General features: G+C 41.6%; 1 protein-coding gene across 1 annotated transcript in view; it reads left to right on the top strand.

Annotated features, from left to right (window-relative positions):
- The first annotated feature begins 15,883 nt into the window (after positions 1 to 15,883).
- SUCLG2 (succinate-CoA ligase GDP-forming subunit beta) overlaps positions 15,884 to 27,398 on the top strand; it is a 311,276-nt gene continuing 299,761 nt past the window's right edge. Inside the window, exon 1 of the mRNA XM_019652060.1 lies at positions 15,884 to 16,032. Coding sequence (XP_019507605.1) covers positions 15,949 to 16,032 — 84 coding nt within the window. The 5' untranslated portion in view covers positions 15,884 to 15,948. The remainder of the gene's footprint in view (positions 16,033 to 27,398) is intronic.

Below are 27,398 nucleotides of genomic sequence, written 5' to 3'. Positions count from 1 at the left end.
TAATTCTTCCTGTCCATGAGCATGGTAGGTGTTTCCATTTATTTGTATTTTCTTTTATTTCCTTCTTCAGTGTCTTATAGTTTTCAGAGTACAGGTCTTTTACTTCTTTGGTTAAATTTATTTCTAAGTATTTTATAGTTCTTGAAGCAATTGTAAATGGAACTGTTTTCTTAATTTCTCCTTCCGATAGTTTATTATTGGTATATACAAACGCAACTGATTTCTGAATATTGGTTTTATATCCTGCTATCTTACTGAATTCATCTATCAGTTCCAATACTTTTTTGATGGAGTCTTTGGAGTTCTCAATACACAGTATCATGTCATCTGCATATAATGACAATTTTACTTCCTCCTTACAGATTTGGATGCCTTTTATTTCATTTCCTTTTCTGATTGCTGTGGCTAGAACTTCCAGAACTCTGCTGAATAAAAGTGGAGAAAGTAGACAGCCTTGTCTTGTTCCTGATCTTAAGGGGAATGGTTTTAGCTTTTCCCCATTGAGTATGATGTTAGCTGTGGGTTTATCATATATGGTCTTTATTATGTTGAGATATGATCCCTCTATTCCCACTTTTCTACGAGTTTTTATTATAAATGGCTGTTGTATTTTGTCGAATGCTTTTTCTGCATCTATTGATATGACCATATTGATATGGTAAATTGATATGACCAATTCTTTTTGTTGATGTGGTGTATCACATTAATTGATATGCAGATATTGAACCAACTTTGCATACTAGGGATGAAACCCACTTGATCATGATGTATGAACTTCTTAATATATTGCTGAATTTTTTGCTAAAATTTTGTTGAGGATATTTGCATCTATGTTCATCAGGGATATTGGCCTGTAGGTTTCTGTTTTTGTGCTGTCTTTGTCTGGTTTTGGAATTAGGGTGATTGTGGCTTCATAGAAAGAGTTTGGGAGGCTTCCCTCCTTCTTGTTTTTTGGAAATAGTTTGAGAAGAATAGGTGATAATTCTTTTTTAAATGTTTGGTAAAATTCACTTGTAAAGGCATCTGGGCCAGGGGCTTTTGTTTGTTTGGAGCTTGTTGACTACTGATTCAATTTCCTTGGTAGTAATCATTCTATTCAGGTTTTCTGTTTCTTCTTGAGTTAGTGTTGGAAGGTTGTATGTTTCTAGAAAATTATCCATTTCTTCCATATTGTCAAATTTGTTGGCATGTATTTGCTCATAGTAATTTCTTAAAATGTTTTGTATTTCTTTTTTTTTTTAACTTAGACTCTCTTTTTTTTTCTTTCTTTTTTTTTTTTAATTGGGGAATTGGGGGGATGGGAACAGTGCTGGGGAATTGGGGGAAGGGGAACAGACAAGTTGCTGTCGTTTTGTTCTTCAGTCTAGTTGTGGAGGACATTGCTTCACTGGCCCAAGTTGGCACCATCATTGCGCTCTTCCCGGATGAGGCAGATCAGTCGCTGGCTTCTGGACGGCCGCTCACTGTGGCTGCTGGCCGCTCACGCTGGCTGCTGGCTACATACGGTAGCCCATGGCAACCCACTGCCACAGGGACTGCAGCCTACGCCGTCGCCGGCGACCCATGGCAGCCCAGCTCCAGGTTGAGCTGTTGTTCAGCATCTTAGCTGTAGAGGGCAGTGTCACTGGCCCTCATATGTGGGATCCGAACCGGGGCCCTCTGGCATCCCAAGCGAGTTCTTAACCATCGCGCCACTTGGCCGGCCCAAAATTTTTTGTATTTCTGTGGTGTCTGTTGTCACTTCGCTCTTTCATTCCTGATTTTACTAATTTGAGTCCTCTGTCTCTTTTTTTTTGATGAGTCTGGCTAGAGGTTTGTCAATTTTGTTTATCTTCTCAAAAATCCAGCTCTTGGTTTCATTGATCTTTTGTATTATTTTTCTGGTCTCTATTTATTTTATTTCTGCTCTGGTCTTTATTATCTCCTTTCTTGTACTCTCTTTGGGCTTATTTTGCTGTTCTTTTTCCAGTTCCCTGAGGTGTAAGGATAGCCTGTGGATTTGAGATTTTTCTTGCTTCTTTAGGTAGGTCTGCACTCCTATGAACTTCCCTTGTAGGACTGCTTTTGCTGCATCCCAGAGAGTTTGGGCTGTGGTGTTTTCATTTTCTTTTGTCTCGAGGTATCATTTGATTTCCTCCTTGATCTCATTTTTGACCCACTCACTATTTACTAGCATGTTATTCAGCCTCCATGTATTTGAGTGCTTTCTGGATTTCTTCTTGTAATTGATTTCTAGTTTCATTGCATTGTGGTCAGAGAAGACACTTGATATGATTTCAATCTTCTTAAATTTATTGAGACTTCTTTTGTGGCCTAACATGTGGTCTATCCTGAAAAATGCTCCATGTGCACTTGCGAAGAATGTATATTCTGTAGTTTTGGCATGAAATGCTCTGAAGATATCAGTTAAATCCAGCTGGTCTAATGTGTCATTTAAGGTGTGGGCTTAATGTGTCATTGGGTGTGGGCTGCGACTCCTCACATCTCGCCTCCCTTTTCCCCCACTCGCCTGGTCTTCCCACCTTTAAGTACTAGACGTGGGAGTCTCTTTGCTGATCTGTGCTGGGTAGAGGTTTGCTTGCTGAGTTACAGCAGTTCAAATTGCGGCGATTTCCAAGGGAGAACTCAGGGAGTCCTCCTCACTGCCACCATTTTCTGGGGTGTCTCCCCTATTTTTTTTAATTTGATATATCAATATGTTTCCCATGTCATTGAATATTTTTCTAAAATATTGTTTGACATAATTGCAAGAGTAAGTAAAGTTTCATTGTAGTAGTATTTGTAATACAGAAAATTCCACTAAACATGGAAATCACATGAATGTACAGTAATAGGAGCACCTGAGCTCATTGATTCATTCCAAAACTATTTATTGATCACCTACTATGTGCCAGACACTGTTCCAGGCATTATGAATACAATAGTAAGCAGCAAAAATGTTTTCATATACTGAGCTTACATTCTAATGCGTTTGTGTTACTTTCTATTAGCTTACATTCCAATAAATTTGTATGAGGTACAAGGGTTGGCAAGCTTTTTCTGTAATGAGCCAGGGATTAAATAATTTTAGTCTTTCAGTCTCTGTTGCAACTACTTAAACCTGCCATTGTAACTGGAAAGTATCCATAGACAATGCATAAAGAAATGAGTGTGAGTTCCAATAAAACTTTATTTACAAAGACAAGCAGCAGGCTAGATGGATGGATGTATAAATACATATGCAGTAGGTAGAGGTAGATAGAGATAGAGATAGAGATAGATAAATAGAAAATGTACAGCAGAAAATTTCTTAAGGAAAATTCTTAAAGAAAATTTCTTGAAGAAATATAAGAAACTACTAACAGTAGCTATTACCTTCACAAAGTTTAAAAATCTTACAGCATGTATACCTTGCTTCTTTAAGTACATTTAAACTTTATAATTTTTTTGGTGTTGCTCAATATTCTAATGTACTTTTTTTAAAAAAATATTTTATTGGGGAATCGGGGGAAGGGGAACAGACAAGTTGCTGTTGTTTTGTTCTTCAGTCTAGTTGTGGAGGATGTTGCTTCAGTGACCCAAGCTAGAACCATCATTGCGCTCTTCCTGGGCGAGGCAGATCAGTCACCAGCCTCTGGACGGCTGCTCATGGTGGCTGCTGGCCACTCATGCTGGCTGCTGGCTACACATGGTAGCTTATGGCAGCCCACTGCAGCAGGGGCTGCAGCCTACGCCATCGCCGGCGACCCACACCAGCCCAGCTCCAGGTTGAGCTGTTGTTCAGCATATTAGTTGTAGAGGGCAGTGTCACTGGCCCTCATATGTGGGATCCGATCCAGGGCCTCTGGCATTCCAAGGCAGTTCTTAACCAATGCGCCACTTGGCCGGCCCTCTGGTGTACTTTTTATAAACTATTCATCCGCTATGTGGTTTCCAAAATTTCTTTGTTGAATATATTGTTGCAATTAATGTTCTTGAACAAAAATTTTTTACTTAAATTTAAGTATTTGTTTGAAATAGCCCTGGGAAATAAAATTATTAGATTAGAGGGTTTAAAATTTTTTAGGCTCTGTATACATATTGCCAAATTTTCCTCTGAAAGGATGTAACACTTTCACCAGCAAGATGGAAGAGTGTTCATTTTTCTCACTATTGCACCTACATTAGGAATTTTTATCTATTTAAGAGCATGTACATCTTTAATACATAATATTATCTTGTTTTTATATTTCTTCAATGCAATCAATGAAGCTATAATAATCCTTCTTTTTCTTTTTTACTTGAGACTTCTACTCCTTTTCTGAATTTTTTTATTCATATCATTTGTCTATCATGATGTTTTTTATTTTCATAAGTGCTTGCACATACTTAAAATATTTCCAGAGTAAAAATTTTATTCTGGTCTCCCTCTATTTTTTTCTTTTATGGCATCATTGGCCTCATTCTGTGGAAACTCTTGCCCTAACTTTGATCTAAGGTTATTTTTTATTTTTTTTTACAAAATAGTATTTTTGAAAGGAAATTTACAGAGGTTTGTTGCATGAAGAAATCTCTTCAGGCAAGTTCTTCTTTGATGTAGCTAAGCTCTTCTTAGCCTCCATGGCCAGCTATTGTCTCAAACAGAACTTTGATAACATTCATTTTGCTTAGAATATCAAGAGTTCTCCACATTCTTTCAGCTCAAGGTTGTAGGGACCAGCAGCCAATCAAGGTCAAGTGACTAGAACTCTTTAACCTGCTTTCTTTGCTGAATCGAGTGCATCTCCTGCTGAAGCTGATCTGCCTCTTTGACTCGGTTTTCAGTTGATTGACTTCTACCATAACTATATGTTTGCTTTTCTGAGAGCTCAACAAAGCTTGATATGAGAGGAGGAGAAATCATTATTTTCACCACTTCTATCTACTTCTGCTGTAAAATTTAGTTTTTTTAAAACCACACATAGGTTCTTCCTGATTCTCTTTTCTTGCTGCCTCTAATCTTTTTAATGTATTGTATATCAAATAAAAACCAACTAAACAAAGGCTTTCTGGAATAATTGAGACTCTTCATGTCCCCACTGTGAAAGTGCATGGCCAGCTGTTCTTTGAGTACATTGAGGGGCCCAGACTTCAGGGATGTTTAGGGCATCCATGCTGTACTACAAATGATACTGAACAGGATAAAATTTAGTAATTCAGGTGGTCAAGAAAATTACAAGAGCACAGCTTAGTTTTGTAGTTTGGGAACTTTTCTTTCTTCCTTTTTTTTTAATAGCAAAACCTTTTTTAGCAACACAATTTGAAGTACCCTTCCTCCCAATACAGGTAAAATACTAATATGAGCTAATCTGTCAGTTTACAGTGAGAGGCAATATAGTTTTAACTGACCCACATCCACTTTATCTCCCTGGAAGTCACCTGCAGCTTTGCAAGATAGTCCCTGTCTCCTGTACCTGTGTCTTTCTGCCCTAAATCTTTATTTAGCCACAGAGTCATGACTGTCCTTCAGGAGAGGCAAGCTGAAAGTATGGGAGTGCAGCATGGTGTGTGAATACCCCAGTTGCAGACCTCAGCCAACGATGCCTGGGAGTTTGTGGACAAACATGACCACTTCTTCACCCCTCGATGGGACAATTACGATGTGTCTTCTATAACAGTCTCTCAGAGTGTTCCCTGAAAAACAAAATAAACCCCAACTGCCCACAGCCAATTAATGCAGGCTTTATGAGTTCACCTTCCTTGTCTCACTTCCCCACTCCCTCATCTGCTGCCTAGATCATCCCTTAAATAAGCTATTTGTACCTAAATCTTTGGGAAGAACCCAATTACATAAATAGTGTGATGGTGCAAAGTTTGTACATCAATTAGATAGCTTAGACCTGTGCTGGTCAATACAGTAGCCACTAGTCATGTGCACCTGTTCAAAATTAAATATAAATTAATATTAAATAAGTTTTAAAATCAATTTTCTCAGTTCTACTAGCCATATTTCAAGAGCTCAATTACCATATATGGCTAATGACTATCATACTGGAAAGCACAGATATAGAAACTTTTCATCATCGCAAAAAATTCTATTGGATAGTTCTGGCCTAGAATCAATCCCAGATTGCTTGGGGTTGGCCTCCTCTTATTCATTACCTCAGGCAACTTACTTTCTGCTATAAGATTCAGTCTGCACATCTTTAAAATAGGGCTTTGGTTAAGATTAAGTAACATAATTTCTGTAAAGATTTGAGAAAACACATAATAAGTGTTCAATAGGACTTTTAGTCAAGATGGCAGAGTAGATAAACTCTGTGTTCACCTCCTCTCATGACCACATCAAAGTTACAATTAAATTATAGAACAACCATCAGTGAGAAACATCAGAAGACTAGCTGAACAGAATTTTTATAACTAAGGGTATTAGAAAGAAGCCACAACAAGACTGGTAGGAGGTGTGAAAACGCAGGAAGGGCAGATCCTACACCCATGGTGTGGCAATTAAGAAACATAAAGAATATATTGGCAACAGAGGTGCTCCCTGAGGAACGAGGGGTCACAGCTGCACACTGGGGCACCAGTGGTGGGAAGAGGAGTCCCCATAACAGCGAGCTGTGAAGAACAGCAGGAAATGTGTCCAAGAAAAACAAAGGGCTGCTAGAGACCAAAGTGTTGCTCTTAAAGGACCCACACACAGACTCACTGATCTAAGCTCTTGAACAGGAGCAAGAGCATGAAAAGTACAGGAACTAAATTACCTAACTTCAGCACAAGGGCTGAAGGGGCAGGGTGGGGGCACCTCTCTCCCAGGCTGGAAGTGCTGGCAGGCACCATTGTTCCTTTGTTGAGCTATCCACCCACTGAGGCAGGCCAGCACATGTGGGTGCCAAATCTGAGCTTTCTATTAAAATTGCTAATACTGTTCACCGCACCCTGGTGACTCCTTGAGACCCCACCTCACCCAACTCACTTTCCTGACTGGAGTCTTTTCCAGTGGCTCCTCAACAGGACCAGCCTGCTTTGGCTCATGTTGTGGACTCACTCAAAGGACTGCAAACTCACAAGAGTGGTGGCTGCCCTAGGCTTGCACTGCAGACTTTCTCGTAGGTCTCAAATACATACAAGCTGCACTCAGGCTCAGCATGCATTGTAGCTCCTGCCAAGTGGATCCAAGCCCAGCACAAGTAGTGACCAGTCTCAACTTGCATTATAACTCCTATCAGATGGACTTAAACCTGACATAAGCTGTGGCTAAGTTTGGCTTGCAATATAGCTCCAATTAAAGGGCTTCATTAACAGCTCCTGGTGGAGCGTGGATGTTGATGTCTTGCATCTGTTGTCATGTTGTTCGCGAACTGAGCGAGCTCCAGGGGAGTGTGGAGGAATTCAAGTCTTTGGTGCGGTGACCTCATCAGCCTGCCGAGATGGCGATGCAAGCAGCCAAAAGGGCAAACATTCAACTTCTACCCGAAGTAAATAAGATTTTTGCTTATAAGAAGTTTGCCCTACAAAATCAGAACTGAAGAAATACATGATCTATTTGGGAAATACAGACATATTCATCAAATTAGAGTTAAATATAAGACCTGAAAATATAAAACTCCTAGAAGAAAATATAGGCAGCTAACTCTTTGACATTACACTCAGCAATTTTTTTTTTTTGGATTATATCTCCCTGGGGAAGGGAAACGAACAAAAAAATACAACTTAAGACCAAAAAAACAAACAATCCGATTCAACAATTGGCAGAGGAACTGAATAGTCATTTTTCCAAAGAGGTCATACAAATGGCCAGTAGAACTATAAAAAGATGCTCAATGTCACTAATCATCACAGAAATGCAAATTAAGACCACAATGAGATATCATCGCCTCAACAAACAAGTGTTTACGACGATATGGATGAAAGGGAAGCCTCATGCACTGTTCGTGAGAATGTAAATTGGTGCAGCCACTCTAAAAAACGGTATGGAGTTTCCTTAAAAAATTAAAAATAGAACTACCATGTGACCAGCAATTCCACTTTTGGGTATTTATCTGAAAAAATCCAAAATACTAATACAAAGAGCTATATGCACCTCTATGTTCCTTGCAGCATTATTTACAATAGCCAAGATGTGGAAGCAACCTAAGTGCCCACCAATAGATGGATGAGTAAAGAAGAGGTGGTACATATATACAACGGAATATTTATCCGCCATAATAAATAATGAAATCTTACCATTGGTGACAGCATGGATGGACCTAGAGGGTATTAATCTAAGTGAAATAAGTCAAAGACAAATACCATGTAATTTCACTTATATGTGGATCTAAAAAACAAAATAAATGAACACACAAAACAGATACAAACTCAGAGGTATAGAAAACAAATTGATGGTTGCCAGATGGGATGGGGCTTTTGGGGAATTGATGAAAAAGGTGAAAGGGATTAAGTACAAATTGCGTTATAAGAATAGTTGTAGAGATATAAACTGCAGCATAGGGAATATAGTCAATAATATTGTAATAACTTTGCATAGTGTGAGATCATTAGACTTATCAGGGTAATCACTCACTTGGTGAGGTCTATAAATGTGTAATCATTATATTGTACCCCTTTAACTAATCAACTATAATTGAAAAATAAATATAAAAAGTAAGTGTTCAATAAATGTAAGGGGGAGGGGGGCGAGGGAAAGGGAGAGGGAGAGCGAGAGAGAGAGGAGAGGTAGAGCTCTAAGGCATCTAAGAACCCTGAGAAACAGTGTATAAAAACCACTAGTGTAGTGTGTGACAGTGGGCAGGTTATTTCTCACCATGGGTCATAACATCCTTTCTTGCTGAGGGTACTGATAGATTTCTAGACATTGATCAGTCTTCGCATTTTCCTATTAGGGTGATTATTGCATCAGCTTCATCTTAATTTATTTAACCTTTCAGTTTTAGGCACTGTACTATGTGCAGGATAATAACATTGGAGAAGACAATGGTGACTGTCATTGCAGTCGTAAAGGAAGACAGAGAAGAAGACAATGTAGCAGTTGCCCTGTGATAACCAGTGAGATGCTCCCCAGCCCTGAACTTAGGAGTCTTCCTGAAGGGGGTGACTGGACCTTGAGGGATGAGAGAGCATGAGGCTGGTAAACCACAGAGCAGGGTGTTTCCGGCAGAGGGAACAGCATGGAGGCTCCTTTGGGAGCCTCATTCCATACTCTGAACTCACAGAGTTAGTTAGATTTTAGATTTTGGAAGAGAGTTTAAGGAAGATGGTAAAAACGGGGTAAGAAATTGAAAAGAAAAGGAGAGAGAAAGAGGGGAATGTGATGACCACTGTCCTTCCCCTCTAGGCTTCTCAAAGTCCCACCTTTTGGGTCATTGCTTCTCCAAACTTGAACCATGGACCACCTATAATAAAGATGGTGGAGTGGGAAACTTACTTATAAAAATGCAGACCCCCTGGACCCCAAAACCTACCTACTGAATCAGAACCTCTGGAGACTATGGCCCTGAAGACATTTTTAAAAAGCCTCCTCAAGGGATTGATTCTGTTGAGACTGCTTACTTCCTAATGAAGCAGGACAGTTGAAATGGAATGTTCCTTTAATTTTTATTTAAGTATTTAAAATAAGTCTGTCAATAATAGTGAAAATGCTAAATCTGTGGCTTCCAATTGCAATGGGAATGTAGGTTTTGTTTCTGTCTCACAGTCAGGCGCCATTTTTCTCTCTCAGTCAATGTCCCTCCACTGTCCTTTGAGTAAGTGTTCTTCCTCTTTGCTTTCACCATTCTTCATCCACTCCATACTCCCTGCCAATAGAATGCTATCACCCTTGTTTATATCATTATGTCTTGTTCTCCACTTAATCTTCTCTGCTACTTTGTTCCTGACAGCTCCGTGTATGGGTTTATGATGTTCCTTATTGTTCATTCCTTTTCATCTTGGCTTAGACTGGTTACCAGTACTCTAAACTTGTCTCCCTTGAATTCTCTCCAGGATTTAGTGAGAATTTCTCTTGAGCCTGCTGCAGACACGTGTAGTTTTAGATCCCTTTTCTTCTGGGCACCTTACAATTTAAATAAGCTGACAGATGCCATTAAAATTAATCATTTTATTGCATATTGAAGAGGGAAAAAATAACTTTAGCATAATGGAAGTTCTTTCTGTGTCATTGGCAAATAATACAATTGAAGCACTGGTTAAAATGGCTGTCACTAACAGCAACAGAGATATTACCTACGTACATAATGAAAGGCCAAAGTTTCTTTGCCTGTAAATTCAAGAAACCTGTTATTTATTAGAAAAGGCAACCAAACAAAATCCACAAATGCTCTTTATGTCATCATTGTAATAGTGATTTTCATTTCTGACACGCAGCAGCATGAACTCAAATATGTTATTCATGAAAATTAGGGGGTGTTTTTTCTTTAAAAATTCTACTCAGCTCTGTGAGTTATAATGAGTTTGTATTTGGCAAAATGGTTTTTATGCTTAAATGAAAAGTTAATGATAAACAACCACTGGAACTGCTAGACACACTCTTCCAGCTCTCAGTTTCATGACATGCCTCTCTGGCAAATCAGGGCCCTGGAGAAATCAATGTGTATATGAAAAGTAGCACGTTATTTCACTGTTAACATGCATGGTTAAGATGAAGGAGAAGGTGTGTGGCTCTACTGATGTTTTTATTTTCCTTCCTGGGATGATTAGCTGAATAAGAAGCAGTATAGGTAAGGCGTTCTAAATCCAAAATTTGATCAATGGAGTTTTAGAAATTAATACCTCCAGTGCATTTAAAGTTTGTGAGAAGTGCTATATTATTAACTCCCAGTTCAAATAAGATGCTGTCATACCTGGCATTCATTTTACTAATGGGGAAACTGAGGATCACAGATGAGATACAAAAAACAAAACAAAACATTAAAAAGGATTTCTTTAGTAAAGAAGGCATTGCAGATAACAGCCACTGGGATCCCAAGCACTTGACAATGTAGCTTATTGGTAAAAATACTAGGTACTATCATAATCCCCCTTTCACAGATAAAAGAATTGAGGCTGTGAAGTAACTTACCCCAGATCATGGATATTTTAAATCACAGAGTCAAGACTTCAACTCGATTTGTCTGATGTCTCCTTCTGGGGTTCATTCAGACAGTACAGTGCTTCTGACAGTGCTGCCACCTATGGCCCCAGTCACTGGTCAAGCAGTCCACAACTACAACTGTGACAAAGAAAAAGCATGGAATAGCTATGTAGTCACCTTTAGCCAATGCTTCCACATGTCCCAGCTGACCTAGACTGCTGGTAGAAAATGAGTTTTGTACTACGTGTCAGGGTTCTCTCGAAGTAGTATTTAGTCATCACCTGCATCTACAATTTATGAACTTGTCCTTTTTACATTTAGGAACCCAGTCGAGGAAAGCAGAGTAACTTGTCTCTTGATTTGCCAAGAAACTTCTTGAGAGTTTGACTTTATAGTTTAGTTTGCTTGCATTTTTAGTTCTCAAACTAAAGAACTATTAGAGAAGATTATTTAAATGTAGATCCTAGATCCCATCATAAGTGATCCTGATTCAATAGGTCTACAATGGAGTCTAGGAATTTGCATTGTTGAAGTTCTAAAAATATAATGGGTCAAAGCAGTCTTGAGAAAGAAAAATAAAGCTGATGTATCACATTCCCTGATTTCAAACTACAGTACAAGTCAATAGCTATCAAAGAAGTATGGTACTGGCATAAAAACAGACACATGGATCAATGGGACAGAATACAGAACCAAGAAATAAACCCGCACACATATGGTCAACTAATTTATGATAAAGGAGGCAAAAATATACAGTGAGGAAAGGACAATCTCTTCAATAAATGGTGTTGGGAAAACTGGACGGTCACATGCAAAAGAATAAAACTGGACTACTACCTTATACCAATACAAGAATAAACTCAAAATGGATTGAAAATTTGAATGTAAGGCCTGAAATCATAAAACTCCTAGAATATAGGCAGTAAGTTCCTAGACATCAGTCTTAGTGATTTTTTTTTTGAATGTGATTCCAAGGACAAAGTCAACAAAAGTAAAAGTTAACAAATAGGATTATGTCAAACTAAAAAGCTCTGCATAACAAAGAAAAACATCAACAAAACAAAAAGACAGCCTACCAAATGAAAGAAGATACTAGCAAATCATTTATCCAGTGAAGGATTACTATCCAAAATATATAAAGAACACGTACAACTCAATAACAAAATAACATACGATCCAATTAAAAAATGGACAGAGGACCTGAACAGACACTTTTCCCAAGAAGTCATACAGATGGCCAACAGATACATGAAAAGATGCTCAACTTCAATAGCTATAAGGGAAATCCTAATCAAAACCACAATGAGACACCGCCTCACACAAGTTGGAATGGCTATTATCAATAAGACAAGTAATAACAAAAAAAAAGTGTTGGTGCAGGTGTGGAGAAAAGAGAACCCTTATGCACTGTTGGTGGGACTGTAAATTGGTGTAACCTCTATGGAAAACAGTATAGAGGTTCCTCCAAAAATTAAAACTAGAGTTGCCATATGATCCAGCAATTCCACTTCTGGGTACCTATTTGAAGAAAACTAAAACACTAATTTGAAAAGATATATGCACTCTTATGTTCATTTCAGCATTATTTCCAATAGCCAAGATATGGAAACAACCTAAGTATACATCGTTGGTGAATAAAGAAAATGTGATAATGGAATACTACTCAGCCATAAAAAAGAATGAAACCTTGTTATTTGTGACAACATGGATGGACCTAGAGGGTACTATGCTAAGTGAAACAAATCAGATGGAGAAAGACAAATGTAATATGATCTCACTTATATCTAAGAAAGAAAACTCATAGAGAACAGATGGGTGGTTACTAGAAGGGAGGAGTGATGGTGGGTGGTGAAATGGATAAAGGGATCAAGAAGTACATACTTCCACTTATAAAATAAATAAGTCATGAGGATGTAATGCACAGCATGGAAATACAGTAAAAAAATATTGTACTAACTTTGTATAGAGATAGATGGCAACTAGATTTATTGTGGAGATCATTTCACAATGCACACAAATGTTGAATCACTATGCTGTACACATGAAATTATTAATGTATGCCAATTATACTTCAATAAAATAATTTTAAAAATGAATAAAAATATAATGGTTCCATGACCACTACCCTCTACCCTTTTCCTGGAGGAAATGACTTTAGACACTTTTAATACTTTCATCTGGCATTTACTCATCTCCATAGTTCTCCAATGCTATTGATATAAGTTCCCAAGTGCCTGGGGCTTCCAACCCATATCTCTGATTGACTCTAGTGTTTCACATTAGATAACAATAAAATATTTATTAGGAATCCATTAGATGAAGAAAAATAACATTTATTAAGCCCCTACTAGGCACAAGGTCTTTATACACAACATCTCATCGAATACTTACTACCACGGTACAAAGAGGTACTTCTCTAGGCCACAATTTTGTAGGGAGTAGAAGTAGCTTTTGATTCCAATCCAGTTTGACTGAAAACCCAATGACTGTCTCAGTATAAAGCACAGTGAAAAACTCTGGTGGAATCCCTGACCTCGAAGAGCTTCCTATTTGGAAAAAAAGAAAATAGTGAGGAGTTTTAGGAGGAATTCAGTAAGTAGGACTTATCTTACATGTGTTTATTGCGTACTTCCTCTAGTCCTTTTACTGTGCACTTCCTTTAGTCCTGGCCCTGTGCTAGACACTGGAGACAGCATATGGATGTTCTCTGCTCCATCTCCCCCAACCCCTTGTCTGCAGAGAAAGCAGAATGACAGAATGTGGGTGAAGACATTAAGGATTTGGTGATACAAGGCTTGGGCCCCAAAGCTGAGGAACAGGCAGTCTTCCAATTGAAACAGGAAAACTCCCACGATGCTACCCAGCCTGGAAAGTCCCCAGTTATGTACTAGTAGACTGTGAACCAATTAAAGACAACCAAATGTACTCGAATGGCAATAAGAAAGCCTCTCCACTTCTAAAAATCATGCCCTAATAGAAAAAAATCTCATCCTAATAGAACACCCAAACAAAGACTGTCTTTAAAGTCTCTCCTTTCTCTTAATAAAATGCACTCTTTTTCCAAACTCCTTCTAGTCTCTGCTGGAAGGAAAGTGATAGTAGCTATCTCTCTTAACATAATAATGTCTGAACATACAGCCTTTGCTTAATTCTACAGGTGGTCTGCTTCCTTTTGGCATGCTCAAAGCTCTCACCAAGTTTAAACATTCAGTCTACAAACATTAATAAAAGTCTGTGCTCCATCTTAGCTAGATGGCAGCCCTAGTGGGAGTAATGATGGAGGAGATGGAAACTCAGATATATTCATGTCAAGGGTAGGGTGTGTAGTAAGAGTGGTTAGATTACAGTTTTGGGGTCTGATCCCAAGCTGTGTGACCCTGGCAAGTTACATAATGTCTCTGTGGCCCAGTTGTCTCTCTGGTAAAATGGGAATAACAGTAGGACCTACTTGAAGGGTTCCTGTGAGGATTAAATGACCCATATCCAGAGGAAGCAGTAGGATGTGTATGCAATATGAAGAGCATAGGTTTGACACTGAATAAAAAGGAAACCATGAGTCCATACTGATACAAGTGAATACAAGAATAAATAAAGAAATGTGGGAGAAGTAAAGCTCTTCTCAGAGTAGAATGTAAACTAAAAAATGTAGAAGAGGATGGAATTAGACAATCGCCATTTTGCAACCATCATAGTAATAGCGGATTCAAGCAATAATCACCAACAGATGCTAAATCTATAGCAGGTAAAATTGTGATGAGGAATGGGTTATAAATCTATGTATCTATAACTATCAAGAAACGGAAAGAGAGCAAAATATAAATGGCAAATCTGGGTATAAGATATTTGGGCATTTGGAGGTAATATTCTTTCTTACAACTTTTCTGTATGTTTAATTTGTCAAAATAATTTTTTTAAAAAGGCGGGCGATAAGGAAGCTAGCAGCAATAGTTGCCTAGTTATGTTACATTATACCTTTTCTCATGATTACATGCTCAAGAATAAGTAAAGATAAAAATATCTAACACACTGCTTGATGGGGTGGGGAGAAGAAAGAGCATGGGATTGAATCTCATTTCCACTCCTTATCAAATCTGTGACCAGAAACAAGTTCCTTAACCTCTCTGTGCCTCAGTTTCCTCTTCCGCAAAACGTGGATTTTACACTTGTACTTACTGGAAAGGTTGCTATGGAGACTAAATTGGTTCATATTTGTCAACTGTTTGGTATGCATTAAGCATTTTTGCTATAGTCATTTGTGTTACGCATACAGCGTTTAAGAGTCAGTAAACTCCAAATAAATGTCTGCTCTTATTATGGTGATGACTGGGCTTAAAATCCTTCAGTAGCTTTGCACTGATTCTCGGTTAAGGGCAAAAAGCACCACCACCTTACTGAGATGTAGAGGGCTTCCACCAAGCTCACCAGACCCACTTGCCTCCCCCTCATTCCTCCACGTCTCAGCTCAAGCATCGCTCTGCTAGGCATGCCTCTGTGACCCCAGGGCTAGACCAGAGGCTGTTAGATGGCGCCTGGCCCGTGGGCCGGTCTTTTGAGCAGTCACTGCAAGGACTAATATTCGCTTGTCTGTTGGCCCACCGGTTCAGTTTAAGCCCCATAACCTCAGGACTCGGTATCTGTTTTTGTTCAAAAACAACACTATCCTCGGGTAGCACAAGGAGAAGGCCAGAGGCCTCTGAACGCTAAAAGTGAACTTGGGGACCCCGGGCGTGGCGACTTCGGTAGCACCCGCGGGCCGGGAACAGGCTCAGGGACCGCGGCCAGGCGCTCCCCGACGGGTGCGGCCGCATCCCTCCCTCCGAGCACCGGGCCCGGGGCGCGGGCAGGGGGCGGGCCCGGGGGCGGCCGGGCCCGCCTCCTCCCCTCCCTCTCTTCCCGCTGCGGACGCGCTGGCCGGCTCCCCCGCGCAGGCTTCCCTGGTTAAGATGGCGTCCCCCGTGGCAGCGCAGGCCCGGAAACTTCTGCGAGACCTGGCGCTCCGGCCCCGGCTCCTGGCGACCAGGTCTCAGGTGAGCGGGCTCCGAGGCAGGGCCGCGGGTAGGCCGCTGACGGGGCTCCTGCCTGCCCGGGTCCTCCTGTCCTTCTTCCTCTTCCTCCTCCTCCCGTCTCCTTCCTGGTCCCGGGTGCGCTGCCGCTCGGGCGCCGCACCTCTGGAGGGTCCCCCGTGCCCTCGGCTCGCTCCGGTGTGCACGACAGCCCGGCTTGCCCCAGAATGTGAACCACCCAACCTCAGAAGCTGTCGGTTCCCCGAGCTCGCGCGGGAGGCACCTGGCTCTGTCCCAGGCTCTGCATGCAAGCTCCGGAAAAGTTCCTCGAACCGGGTTTTGGAGTCCTGAGGTTTTATTATCTGCTTTGCTAGTTCTGCTTTTCAAACGTCCCTATTCCTGAGCGCATTTGTTAGGCCACGTGACGAGCTTGCCTAGAAACCCAACCTCGCTGGTGCTAATTAGTAGCTCACCTCCCAGAGTGAACTTTCTGCAGGCTGCCTGCTTTTGTAGACTTTGGGGGCGCCTGAGTTGGTGAAATGCGGGGTCAAGGAGAAAAATGGCAACCGCTCTCCCTTCTCTTTTCAATGAAAAATCAGTTCTGTCACTTAAACACATCAGAGCATTGGCCCTGTCCACTTTCTCCTTGCTCAAGCGGTTTTTTGAATGCTAATCAGTCAGCTATTAGAACTTGGCCTCCAGTAGAGTTTACCTTCTGCTGATGGCAAGGGTGGCAGCAGTCAGAAGGCGTGTGGGGAGTCAGGAGTTGGTGATGACTCTTGGAGAAATCACTCAACCATTCTTCTCCGTAGTCTCCCCTTTAAAAGAAAGAACAGTGTGGAGCTCAGGCACAGCAGAGCAATGTCATTGTCCATTTTCCCATTTTTAATTGAAGAGATGCAAATAATCACCCATGCAATTTTAAGGAGGATATGCATGGCACAGTTTTTAAGGAAATTTTAAAGTAGTTACTCATGATTTTCTGAGTTACTCTAAGCTTTGGTTAATTATGACATCTGTGAGGCTTTTATTTATTTTTTTTCTCCTTTCATTTCTTGATTTCTCATTTCTCCCTTTTTGTTAATGTAAATTTAAAAGGTGCTAATACTTATTATTGTAATATCCTTAATAGGCACTTGACTGTATAGTGGGATAGCAAAAGGAATGACGGTTTTGTCTAATTAAAATCACAAATAACTATTGTAACCGAGTGAGGAGAATACCTCCAGGTGATGAAGTCCTATTCATTATTTAGGTGTGACAAAAAACAGGAATTGTGCTAACTGTGACTGTAGACTTGATGAGAAACATGGGGCCGACGGGAGTGAAAACTCAAGCAAAGGAAGTAATTGCACAGAGAAAGCCAAGTGTTTAGCTGCAGTATGATAGGGCTTCTTGTCTAACCAAAAAATGGGAGCCTGAACACAACACTCGAGAGAATCTGGGGATAAATATACTTGGTTTGGCAAAAAGACTGGGTAAAGGAGCTCTTACTTCATTCCACCTGGTAACCTTGATTTACTTGTGGATGATTTGTTATCCTGTAAACAGAAGGCTTAGAAGATGAGAATAATTCAAGAGTAGTACACAGGGTCCAAGAACTGGAAAGTAGGCATCAGCAAGCATCTAGTCCAACCAGCTCATTTCACAGGTAAAAATTGAGGCCTAAAGTTCCATGACTTGTTCAGGGTTATACAGAGAGTTTGTGGCAGAGTTGATTCCAGAATAAAGGTTTACTTCTAAGTTTTCATTATACCAGGCTGTTGCTTTGTGAGTACAGATTTGCTCCTGAAAATGCATTATGCCAGCATATAAGTTAGTCTGCATACCAGTAGTAACTATAACATCCAAGATTTTATTTTTTTCTTTATAAAGAAATCTTAGAATTGGCAAAAAAATAACAAAGTAGGTGAGTATTGCTTGTGACTTGTAAGGAACTCTTCACATTCTGGGATGCTTCTTAGTATGTACTTCATCTAAGTCGGCTTGGATGTTGTACCCACCTACTCCCTTGCCAATGGCAGACGTTACAATGGAACATCACCCACTTTTCCCACAAAACGTAATAATCTTCACCAGGTGTCTCAGAAATCTGTTGCCACTCTTGGCTCAGAACTGTTGGGTTGTCAGAAAAGTCATGACACATTTTTGCAACGAAAAACAGAAAAAAATATGTCATGACTTCTCCGACAACCCAATATTTTGTACCAGGCCTTGCGCAAAACTGTTGGATGTGCAGAGATAAAAAACCCAGTTTCTGCTTTGAGAAGTAACGTTAACCACTCTGACAAAGGTGTGCATAGAATGACACTCTAGCCCTTCCCCATAGTTGAATTTATATTTGACACATATTCCTAATGCTTCATGTCATTGAAATTTGTATTTCCTCTGATCTTGGCTTCACTGTTTTGATTTTTTATTGCTGTTATATCCTTAAAGGACCCCCTTTAGCTGCTTCTTATTTTACATACTTTTTTTTTTTTAATTCAGCCTGTATCTAGAACAGGACTGTTCCAGGTGCTGAGATTTGGGGGTGGTCAGCAAATCCTTGTCCACGTGATACTTTGTTTTAGTGGGAGTGGAGAAGGGACTAGATTGTACATACATAAACAATAATGAGGGGCGCTGGTTTGCTCAGGTGGTTAGAGTGCAGTGCGCATAACACCAAGGTTGCTGTTCCATCCCCACGTGGGCCACTGAGTTGCGTGCTCCACAACTAGATTAAACAACTACTTGACTTGGAGCCAATGGGTCCTGGAAAAACACACTGTTCCCCAATAAAATTTATATAAAAATAAAAAATAAATAATAATGAAGATGATTTCAGCTAGTGACAAATGCTATGAAGAAAATAAAAGGATTGGGATGGAGAATGAATAGCTTAGCCAAGAGAGTGGCGTAGATTAGATCAAGGAAAACCAATTTGACCAGGTGGTTTTTTTTGTTTGGTTAATTTTTTTACTGCAATATAACACCCATATTATAAATGTATATATTATAAGTGAACAACTTGATATGTTTTCACAAACTGAACACGCCCAGGTAACCAAATCCAGATCAAGAACCAAATCATATAGTAGTAACCCAGAGGGCCCCCTGGTCTCCCTCCTTTCACTACCTCCACCCTGAAAAGGGTAACCAGTCCCCTGACTTACGCCACCGTACTGGGTTTGTTCCTTTTTGTGCTTTATGTAAATGAATTCTACAATTGCACTCACATAACTGAACATGATGTTAATGAGGTCTGGTGGTGACTTTTTGACATTTGAGTTGAGACCTGAGTCATGACAAGTAGCCAGCCAGGTGAAACAGGAAGAGTATATTGGGCAGAGAGGACAGCAGGTGCAAAGGCCCTTGAGCTCAGCATGTCAGACTGTTAAAGAGGGGAAGTGGTGGTTCTAATAATCTGAGACATCAGCAGGGGCCAGAGCGTGTGGGGACTTCCAGGGTCTAATCAGGTGTTTCTAAAAGCTTAGAGTGGTTAAGTGACTTTCCCAAAGTTATTTAGCTGGTAAACAGCAGCTGGGTCTGAATCGCAATCCTGGCCTCGGAAGAGCAGGAATTTCATTACGGCACTGTGCACTGTACTACAAATCTAGGCTGCTCCTGAAACTTGCAGCGGGGTGGGGTGGAGGGCAGGGGGGAAGGGCAGTGTTGTTTAGTGACTCAACACTCTAGTAAAGATCTGCATTGTTAGGCATCTTCTCACAGATGCAGGCTCTGGCCGATAGACCACGTTGCCATAAACAGATAGTCAGCCAGGAGCACAGGGTGCTGTGGAACATGGCAGTGTAATAGCAGCCACAGGCCTGGTGGGCAGAGATGACCCATTCCACTGGTCATGTCATAGGGAACTCCGGGCTGAAGGCGCCGAGTTTAATTAAACACTTTATGGTAATTCCACGCACAGTATCGTTGCCTTTTAGTACATTTCCCCTCTCATACTGGCTGGGTGAAGTTCACAGAGCTGTTCTGTTGTAAGAGCAGAGACTGTGGGGAACACTGCCTCGCAGGCCCCCAGTATAGAATCATCGTGTGGTTCTTCACAGAGCACAGAGCGTCTGTCCGGGATCTTGGAGAGAACTGTCCATTGTTGAAGGAAACTGCTTAAACCCACGCCCTTGCTGTTGTGTATTTCAAAACGGATGGCTCCAGCTTCATTTTCTGCTCTTTCCGGAAGTGGGAGGAGAAAGATGGATGTGTGCCTTTTAGAAGTGAAGGACTAAAGGTTATGTGCGAGTTCTTATCTGGTAAATGAGGCTGTGGAGGCTGCACTGGAAGTTGTGACTTAACCTATATCTGCCTTCTTGCCTCGAGAAATAAATATCTGGCTTTTTTTTTTTAAATGAAGTACAGCTGCAATTTCTGCTGTTAGAAAAGGAAATCTATCTCAAATAATTGAGATGCTAAACTGTTGACCTTCTGTGTGGGGAAGACCTCTAAGTGATCGCTCTTGTGCCAAATTGGTTTTGTTCACTGTAAATGAAACATTCCTTTTGTGGGTGGGTGAGGAGGTGCCAGACCCACAGTGGTGAGGGCTTTGCTGCCCTTGTACCCTGGCCCAGAAACTCACCTGCAGTGTGTCATATTTTGGGGAAGGAAAGGAATTACACAAGTAACCTCAGATCAGTTGTCTTTCAGCTCTCTGTACTACTCCATCTGGAATTGTCATTGATGCATCACTTTTTGTTACTTAATGGTAACATTTTGCCTTAACAATTTGAGAGATTGGTGCATGTTTGAGCAAATGGTAAAAGCAATATACTTAATGAAATTTTGGGAAATGCTATCAGGAGTTAGTCTGGTGAAGATGGAGGCGGGGAGGGCGTTCCGGTGGAGTGCACTGCATGCAAGGCAGAGGACAGAGAGAATGCCGGGAGACTGTAGGGGTCATTGCAGACAGCCTGGTGGAGAGGGAGAGGCAGGTAACAGGAGAAGATGAGGGGTGGTGATCTTCCAGGCAAATGAGGAAGGGAGGACCGCACTGTAGAAAGCCCTGCACTCAGCATGGCATAGAACAACATAACTCAAAATATTTTCTGAGCATTTAGTGTATCTCTAGTGCTATTTGTTGTAAACTCCTGGACACACAAAGTTATTGATGTAGTTCTTCCCTGTAAACCTGGTGCTTAAGAGAATGCTGGGCATGTAGATGCATCAACCAACGAGTGTTGTGTGCCGAGTGAATGCAGAAGGGGGATACACAGCCCCTACCCTCAAGGGGCTTGTAGCCTAGTGGCAGAATTGGCATGTAAAGCAGTAATTACACTGCAGCACTAAGAGGTGCAGTGGAGGTTGGGGAATGGCAGCGGCAGACTGTATCCAGAGTTGTCTGAGACACCATACTTGTTGCTGCGTCAGGGCACCTGCTGTTCCCTCTGTTTGAAACACTTTTCCCTCTGATCTCAGGCCTTGTTCTCTCCCTTCATTCAGGTGCTCTGATTCAATGTTAAGTCTTCAGACAGGGCTTTCCCTAACTAGCTGACCGTCCCTTGCCCAGGGATTCTTTTCTGTCCCTTACCAGCTTTATTGTACTTTTATAACACTTTATCTGGTGGTTTATCGTGTGTTTTTGGTTTGTTGGTCTGTTGTCTGTCTTCCTCCCTGTCCCACAAATGTAAGAATGTCAGCTCTGTGAGGGCAGATTTTTCTTATGCACTGTTTTTCCCCCAGCGGGCCTGACTAGGTAGGTATTCAGTGAGCTTTCGTGGTCTGAATGAGTGAGTGCGGTACATAGAAAAGTGAGAGGCAGGTGACTAATAGGAGAGCTTGAGGTTTGATGCATATGATTTAGGCAAGCAAGGGAGGAAGGAGCTGTAGAAAGTCTAGTTGTGAAAGAGCTTTCATAATCATAGGAGCATTCATTTCATATATGGCAGACACTGTGTAAAATTACTTCTGTGCTTTATTTCTTTAACCCATACATCATTACAAGAGAGATTGTTTAGCCTTCACGTTGCATATAAGGGAAGAGAGGCACGAGGGGTCACATAGCAACTTGCTGAAAAGCACACTGCAAGCTAGTCACCTTCCTCATGCTGATAAGCCACTTACACTATTAAAACATTAAACTAGATTGCCAAAGGATTCTGTTTGGGCTGACATCCAGTTACGCTGATTGCTTACCTTTCCCCATCTCTTTGATCCCAAGTGCCAGGCACCTTTGGTCATTTGGACTGTGCTGATTCAGGTGTACTAGTCACCACTGAACAGTTGTCCTCTCCAGGCCCTTATCCGACCCTTCTTCACTGACTTTGGGGTCTGGGAAACAGTAACAGAGGAGAAAGAGAATGAGTTCTGCACTCAAACAGAACTAAGTTCAAATTCTGAATCTGCCATCGTCTTGTTCTGCGAATTATTGAACTTGACCAAACCTCAATTTATTGTTTTCTGAAAGGGGATAATTCTCACAGATGGTTACAAAGATTAAATAAGAAGAGATATATGACTTTGGGCATTATGAATAGATGGTGGGCTCACAGTGATTATTTCTCTTGCAGTGAATTTGAAGCTAAATTTACTTTTTTTTGTTGTTGTTTTTTTAAAGATTTTTTTGGGGAAGGGGAACAGTGTGTTTTTCCAGTACCCATCAGCTCCAAGTCAAGTAGTTGTTCCAATCTAGTTGTGGAGGGCGCAGCTCAGTCAAGTCGAGTAGTTGTGTTTTTTGTTTTTTTTTAAAGATTTTTATTGGGGAATTGGGGGAAGGGGAACAGACAAGTTACTGTCCTTTTGTTCTTCAGTCTAGTTGTGGAGGACGTTGCTTCACTGGCCCAAGTTGGCACCATCATTGCGCTCTTCCCAGGCAGGACAGATCAGTCGCCGGCTTCTGGACGGCCGCTCACTGCGGCTGCTGGCCGCTCATGCTGGCTGCTGGCTACACACGGTAGCCCATGGCAACCCACTGCCACAGGGGCTGCAGCCTACGCCGTCGCCGGCAATTCATGGCAGCCCAGCTCCAGGTTGAGCTGTTGTTCAGCATCTTAGCTGTAGAAGGCAGTGTCACTGGCCCTCATATGTGGGATCCGAACCGGGGCCCTCTGGCATCCCAAGCCAGCTCTTAACCATTGCGCCACTCGGCCGGCCCTCGAGCAGTTGTTTTCATTCTAGTTGTGGACGGTGCAGCCCACCATCCCATGCGGGAATCGAACCGGCAACCCTGTTGTTCAGAGCATGCATTCTAACCAACTGAGCCATCCGGCTGCCCCTACTTGTATTTTTAAAGACTTATTAAGCTAGAACAATTTTCTTTTCCCAGCTTTGATAAACATTTATCATTTGCTGCCATCTCAGGATTAGGTGCTGTCTTGGTGTTTCCATATGTTTATTTCATTTTGTCCTTGCATCAGCCATGTGAGACCGAGGTGATTATCCTCATTTTGCACCTGGGGCACTTGAGGCTCAGAGGCCTGCCTCTGGGGCCCCAGTCGCCTTCACTATTCCACAGATGGGGTAAAGGTATGGTGAGACCCAGGGTGGCAGTGGGGAGGGTCACACGGGGAGCTCAGTTGCCCCATCCTTAATGTTGCTCATTCCAGAAACGTTTGCACATCTTGCTGTTGACTTAGTCGCGATGGCTTCTGGACCTCGTGTGCATCAAAGATTTGAGATGAGGGGACACCTAATTAATAGACTGTGGTCAGAACATGTTCCAGAGGGCAATTGGCACATGCCCTTCACTGTCTGTCTGCCCAGTGCAAAGCACTGCCTTCAGGGTTTCAGGAACGCTGGAGAAATTGTGAAATCGCATTGCCTTTGCAGGGTGGACTTTGGGTGACGTTAATGAAGTGGGTAATGTCCCTGCATGCTTACTTCAGACTTTGATCAGTGGGCTGGTTATGTGACCAGCTTTCACCCTTTTCTGGAAATGACTCCAAGTGAACAGCATATAGGCACTAATCATGAAGGCATGGATTTCTAACATTTACCTCTAAAATTTATTATTTCTTTTTAAATTGGAGAGATTGGGTATAATGTGTGAATTGATACTGGCGACATGGCAGAGCACAAGGAATAGGTCTGTGTAAGCTGGGGTCTTGTGAGTGGGGATGGGGCGGGGCCTGGCATCTCCTTTTCTCCCCCATCCTCTTCTCCATGTGCTTGCCCCGTTTCCGTTCCTGGGCTTAGTTCCAGGGTTGTGACTCCAGGGCACTGGGGCATCTTAGGAGGGCCGTCTTGTGGAGTTTGAAGTGGGGGAACAGTGAGAGATGAGGCTGGTGATATAAGCAGGGGCAAAATTCTGACTGTGACTCTGGTAATAGAGTTAAGGTTTGTTCTTGAGGGTGCTGCGGACCCATTGAAGGGTTTTACAATGGCGGAGGCAGTTTTATGCTTTAGAGTACTCTTTCTGCATATAGGGGGAAGAGGGTTGGAGGAATGAAAGATGGGAGATGATTTGGGAGGCTGTTGCAATGACTCAGTAACATTAATAATTATGCCAGGGTAATAGGCATTAACCAGGACTGGAGTCAGAGTGCCTGGGTTTAAACCTTGCCTTCAACACAGATTACCTTTGTGTTCTCTGACACTTAATTGCCTATTTTGTTACAAGACTCACTTTCTTCCTTTTCACATTTCAACATTTCTGAAAACTGAATGTGTTTGTACACTTGTGTCATAGATTGGTTGACTGTTTTCTTTTTTCTTCCCCTCCAATGGCACATAAAATGGGAGAAGATGGAGGCTTGGACTAAAATTAGGGTGAACACATACTTTATTGCCAAATTGGGTGTGCACTTTTGAGTGTGAACTTGAACACTGTGTATAATTACACCAGGACAGCAGGTGTAATGAAACCAAGAATGTCCCCGGAAAACAGATGTAACAGACAGATGAAAAAGATGGACTAAACTGGACTAAATGGTGGCAATGGGGACAGGAGAGAAAGATTCATTTTTAAGGAAATAGACTGGACAGGACCCATGATTTCCCTGCTCTGCCCCCATTGCTGGCCTCTTCTGTTCTCTGCCGTATAGCAGAAAGGTGAGAAAGACGACCGTCCCTGAGCAAGAGAGTGTGAGGAGACCTCCCTGTACTTACTTCAAGGAAAAGAAAAGGCTTATTGAAAGGGACACGTACTGGACCTCAAGACAAATTTTCCCTGATATTGGCTTCTTCATGGCTTTGTCTGTTCTGCTAACTGGTCGCTTACTTATGGGAACATCTCCTTCTAACTTCTGCCTGCATGTGATTTTGTCCATTCCCACGCCCGCTCCAGCCTCCTGCCTCCAACACATCATCCAGCTTCTGTCTCCCGGAAAGTTACAGTCCTAATAAGAAAATATCATTGGTCTGTTTCATCCTTTTGCACTCAGGTCTGGGTCACTGGGCAGCTGAAAGATGGGCTGGTTTTGTGTAAGGTGTCCATCTCCATCCTTCTGCCTGCGGCTGAGGTGGGAGGCCTTGGCGGGGGCAGCACAGTGACCCCTGGGTAGCGGGGCTCTGCGTGTAGTGGGGTGGCCTGATCCATTTAGAGCACCATGATATTTTCTGTCCCTCATGAGCTGCTGCTAACCTGCCTTCTTTTCTCTGTGTTCGCATGTTTGCGGTTGCTTTGTTTCCTTTAAATTTCTGAAGATGCTCTTACTACTCACTTTTCTGGTCTGCGCAGGACTAATTTACCAGCAGTTAAGGTGGTAGCAGTGGGCCTTGTTTTAGACCATTTTCTTTTAATCACAGTGAAAAGTAATTCTCAGGAGAGAAATATTAAGTGGAAAAATGGGGCGTCATGAGAAGTCAGCTCATCCATTTAAATAGCCAAGTGAGTGTTTCCAACACAAATGTAGACAGCCGACTTCATACAGGCCTGGGGTACTTCCTCAGCTTTGCTAGGAGCAATATTCTAGGTTGAAATAACCCAGCTTCTTTTGGCTCACCTCTGCTTTGAGCTTCCCAAAGTGGATTTGTTTGGCTCCTTTTGCCACCACTCATTAGGGAGCTGGTCTGCCCGACAGGGCTCCTTCAAGCCACCTACAGAGGCTGCTGGCTCTCACGTCATTCCTGGAGCAGTCATCTGGGACTACACAGAGGCTTCATTTCACTCAGAAGGATATTTTTATCCTTAAAACTGGAGCACATTTGGGAGTAAAAAGGAGCATAGTTAACAAGTATGTCGACATATTGGGCGTAAACCAGGGTTAGAACCAGCCTGCCTGGGTTCAAATCTTGCTTTTAGCACGTTCGTAGATTTGTGATCTTGTGCAAATTACTTACATATTGTATTGTAAGACACACTTTTTTCTTTTTCACATTTCAGTGTCTCTGAAATCTGAATGTGTTTTACACTTGTGTCATTGATTGATTGGCAGGTTTTTCCCAATGGTATGTAAAGTGGTGCAAACAGTTGTTGGTTCTTAAATTTGATGAAATTTCCCTGTACCTCAGCTTCTTCATCTACAAAATCGGTAAAACACAGCACTCACCTCCCAGAGTTGCACTGAGGATTAACTGAGCTCATGTACATCATCTCAGCACTGTGTCCTAAATGATCAATAAATATTAGTTATTGGTTTTGGTAGTGCTGTCACTAACTATAATCAGAAAGGCTTTATTTTCATAAAAAGCCTTCTGTTTTCCCTGCCTTCCTCCTAAAAATCCCACAACTCCCCCACTTGCAGGAAAGATGAGTTGTGTAAATGCAGGATAGGGAATCGGAAGAGTCACATGGGTAGATGACATGGAAGGAGAGAGAGGCCCCCTGTCATGCCTTGTGTGTGCCCAGGAGTGAACGAATAAAATGAAATCTCTTGGGAAAAGGACTTTCTTATACTCAGCACCGATTGGGAGTGGAGACCAGAATTTTAGCTTCATCAGAAAATATTACAGCTTTCTCCTTATCAATGGAGATCTCTTCACATTTTTAATCTTTTGCCTGATCACCATCTTCCACTTAAGCTCTCCTGATTGCTGCGGAAGTGCTATGTTACAACCTCCTGGACTTATTTGGGTTAACTTACCTTTGAAAAGAAGGGAAGGAAAAGCACATTTAATATGCTCTCTCATTCCAGCTGTAGGGCTTGCCTTTAATAAGTAGCATAAAGAAAGCTGAGAGTTATTAATTATTTTTGATTAAGAGAATAAACTATTAATGGTGAGTGTTTCTTTAAGATTCAGAACTCTTTTTAAAGTTATATATCATTCAAATCGAAAACCAATAATACAGGGGGAAGAAAAGTGAATTTTTTAGTTTATCACTTCTATAATTAGCATGAACCATAAATGTGCTAATTGGCTAATTCAAAAAACTAAGTAACTTTAAGATGGGGAAGTTGTAATTTTAAAAGATGAAGAAGGATTGAACGCCGAGTGTTGAGTAGGTTAGTTTAAAATGGAGGCAGAAGTCTTATGTCAGGTCCTTGGGGATGCAGAGCCTAAGGGAGTAGATTCTGATACCA

This window comes from Hipposideros armiger, unplaced genomic scaffold (assembly GCF_001890085.2).
Source record: "Hipposideros armiger isolate ML-2016 unplaced genomic scaffold, ASM189008v1 scaffold_172, whole genome shotgun sequence".
Taxonomy (NCBI): domain Eukaryota; kingdom Metazoa; phylum Chordata; class Mammalia; order Chiroptera; family Hipposideridae; genus Hipposideros; species Hipposideros armiger.
The sequence above is the reverse complement of the archived record's forward strand: the minus strand, read 5'-3'. Positions and strand labels throughout refer to the sequence as shown.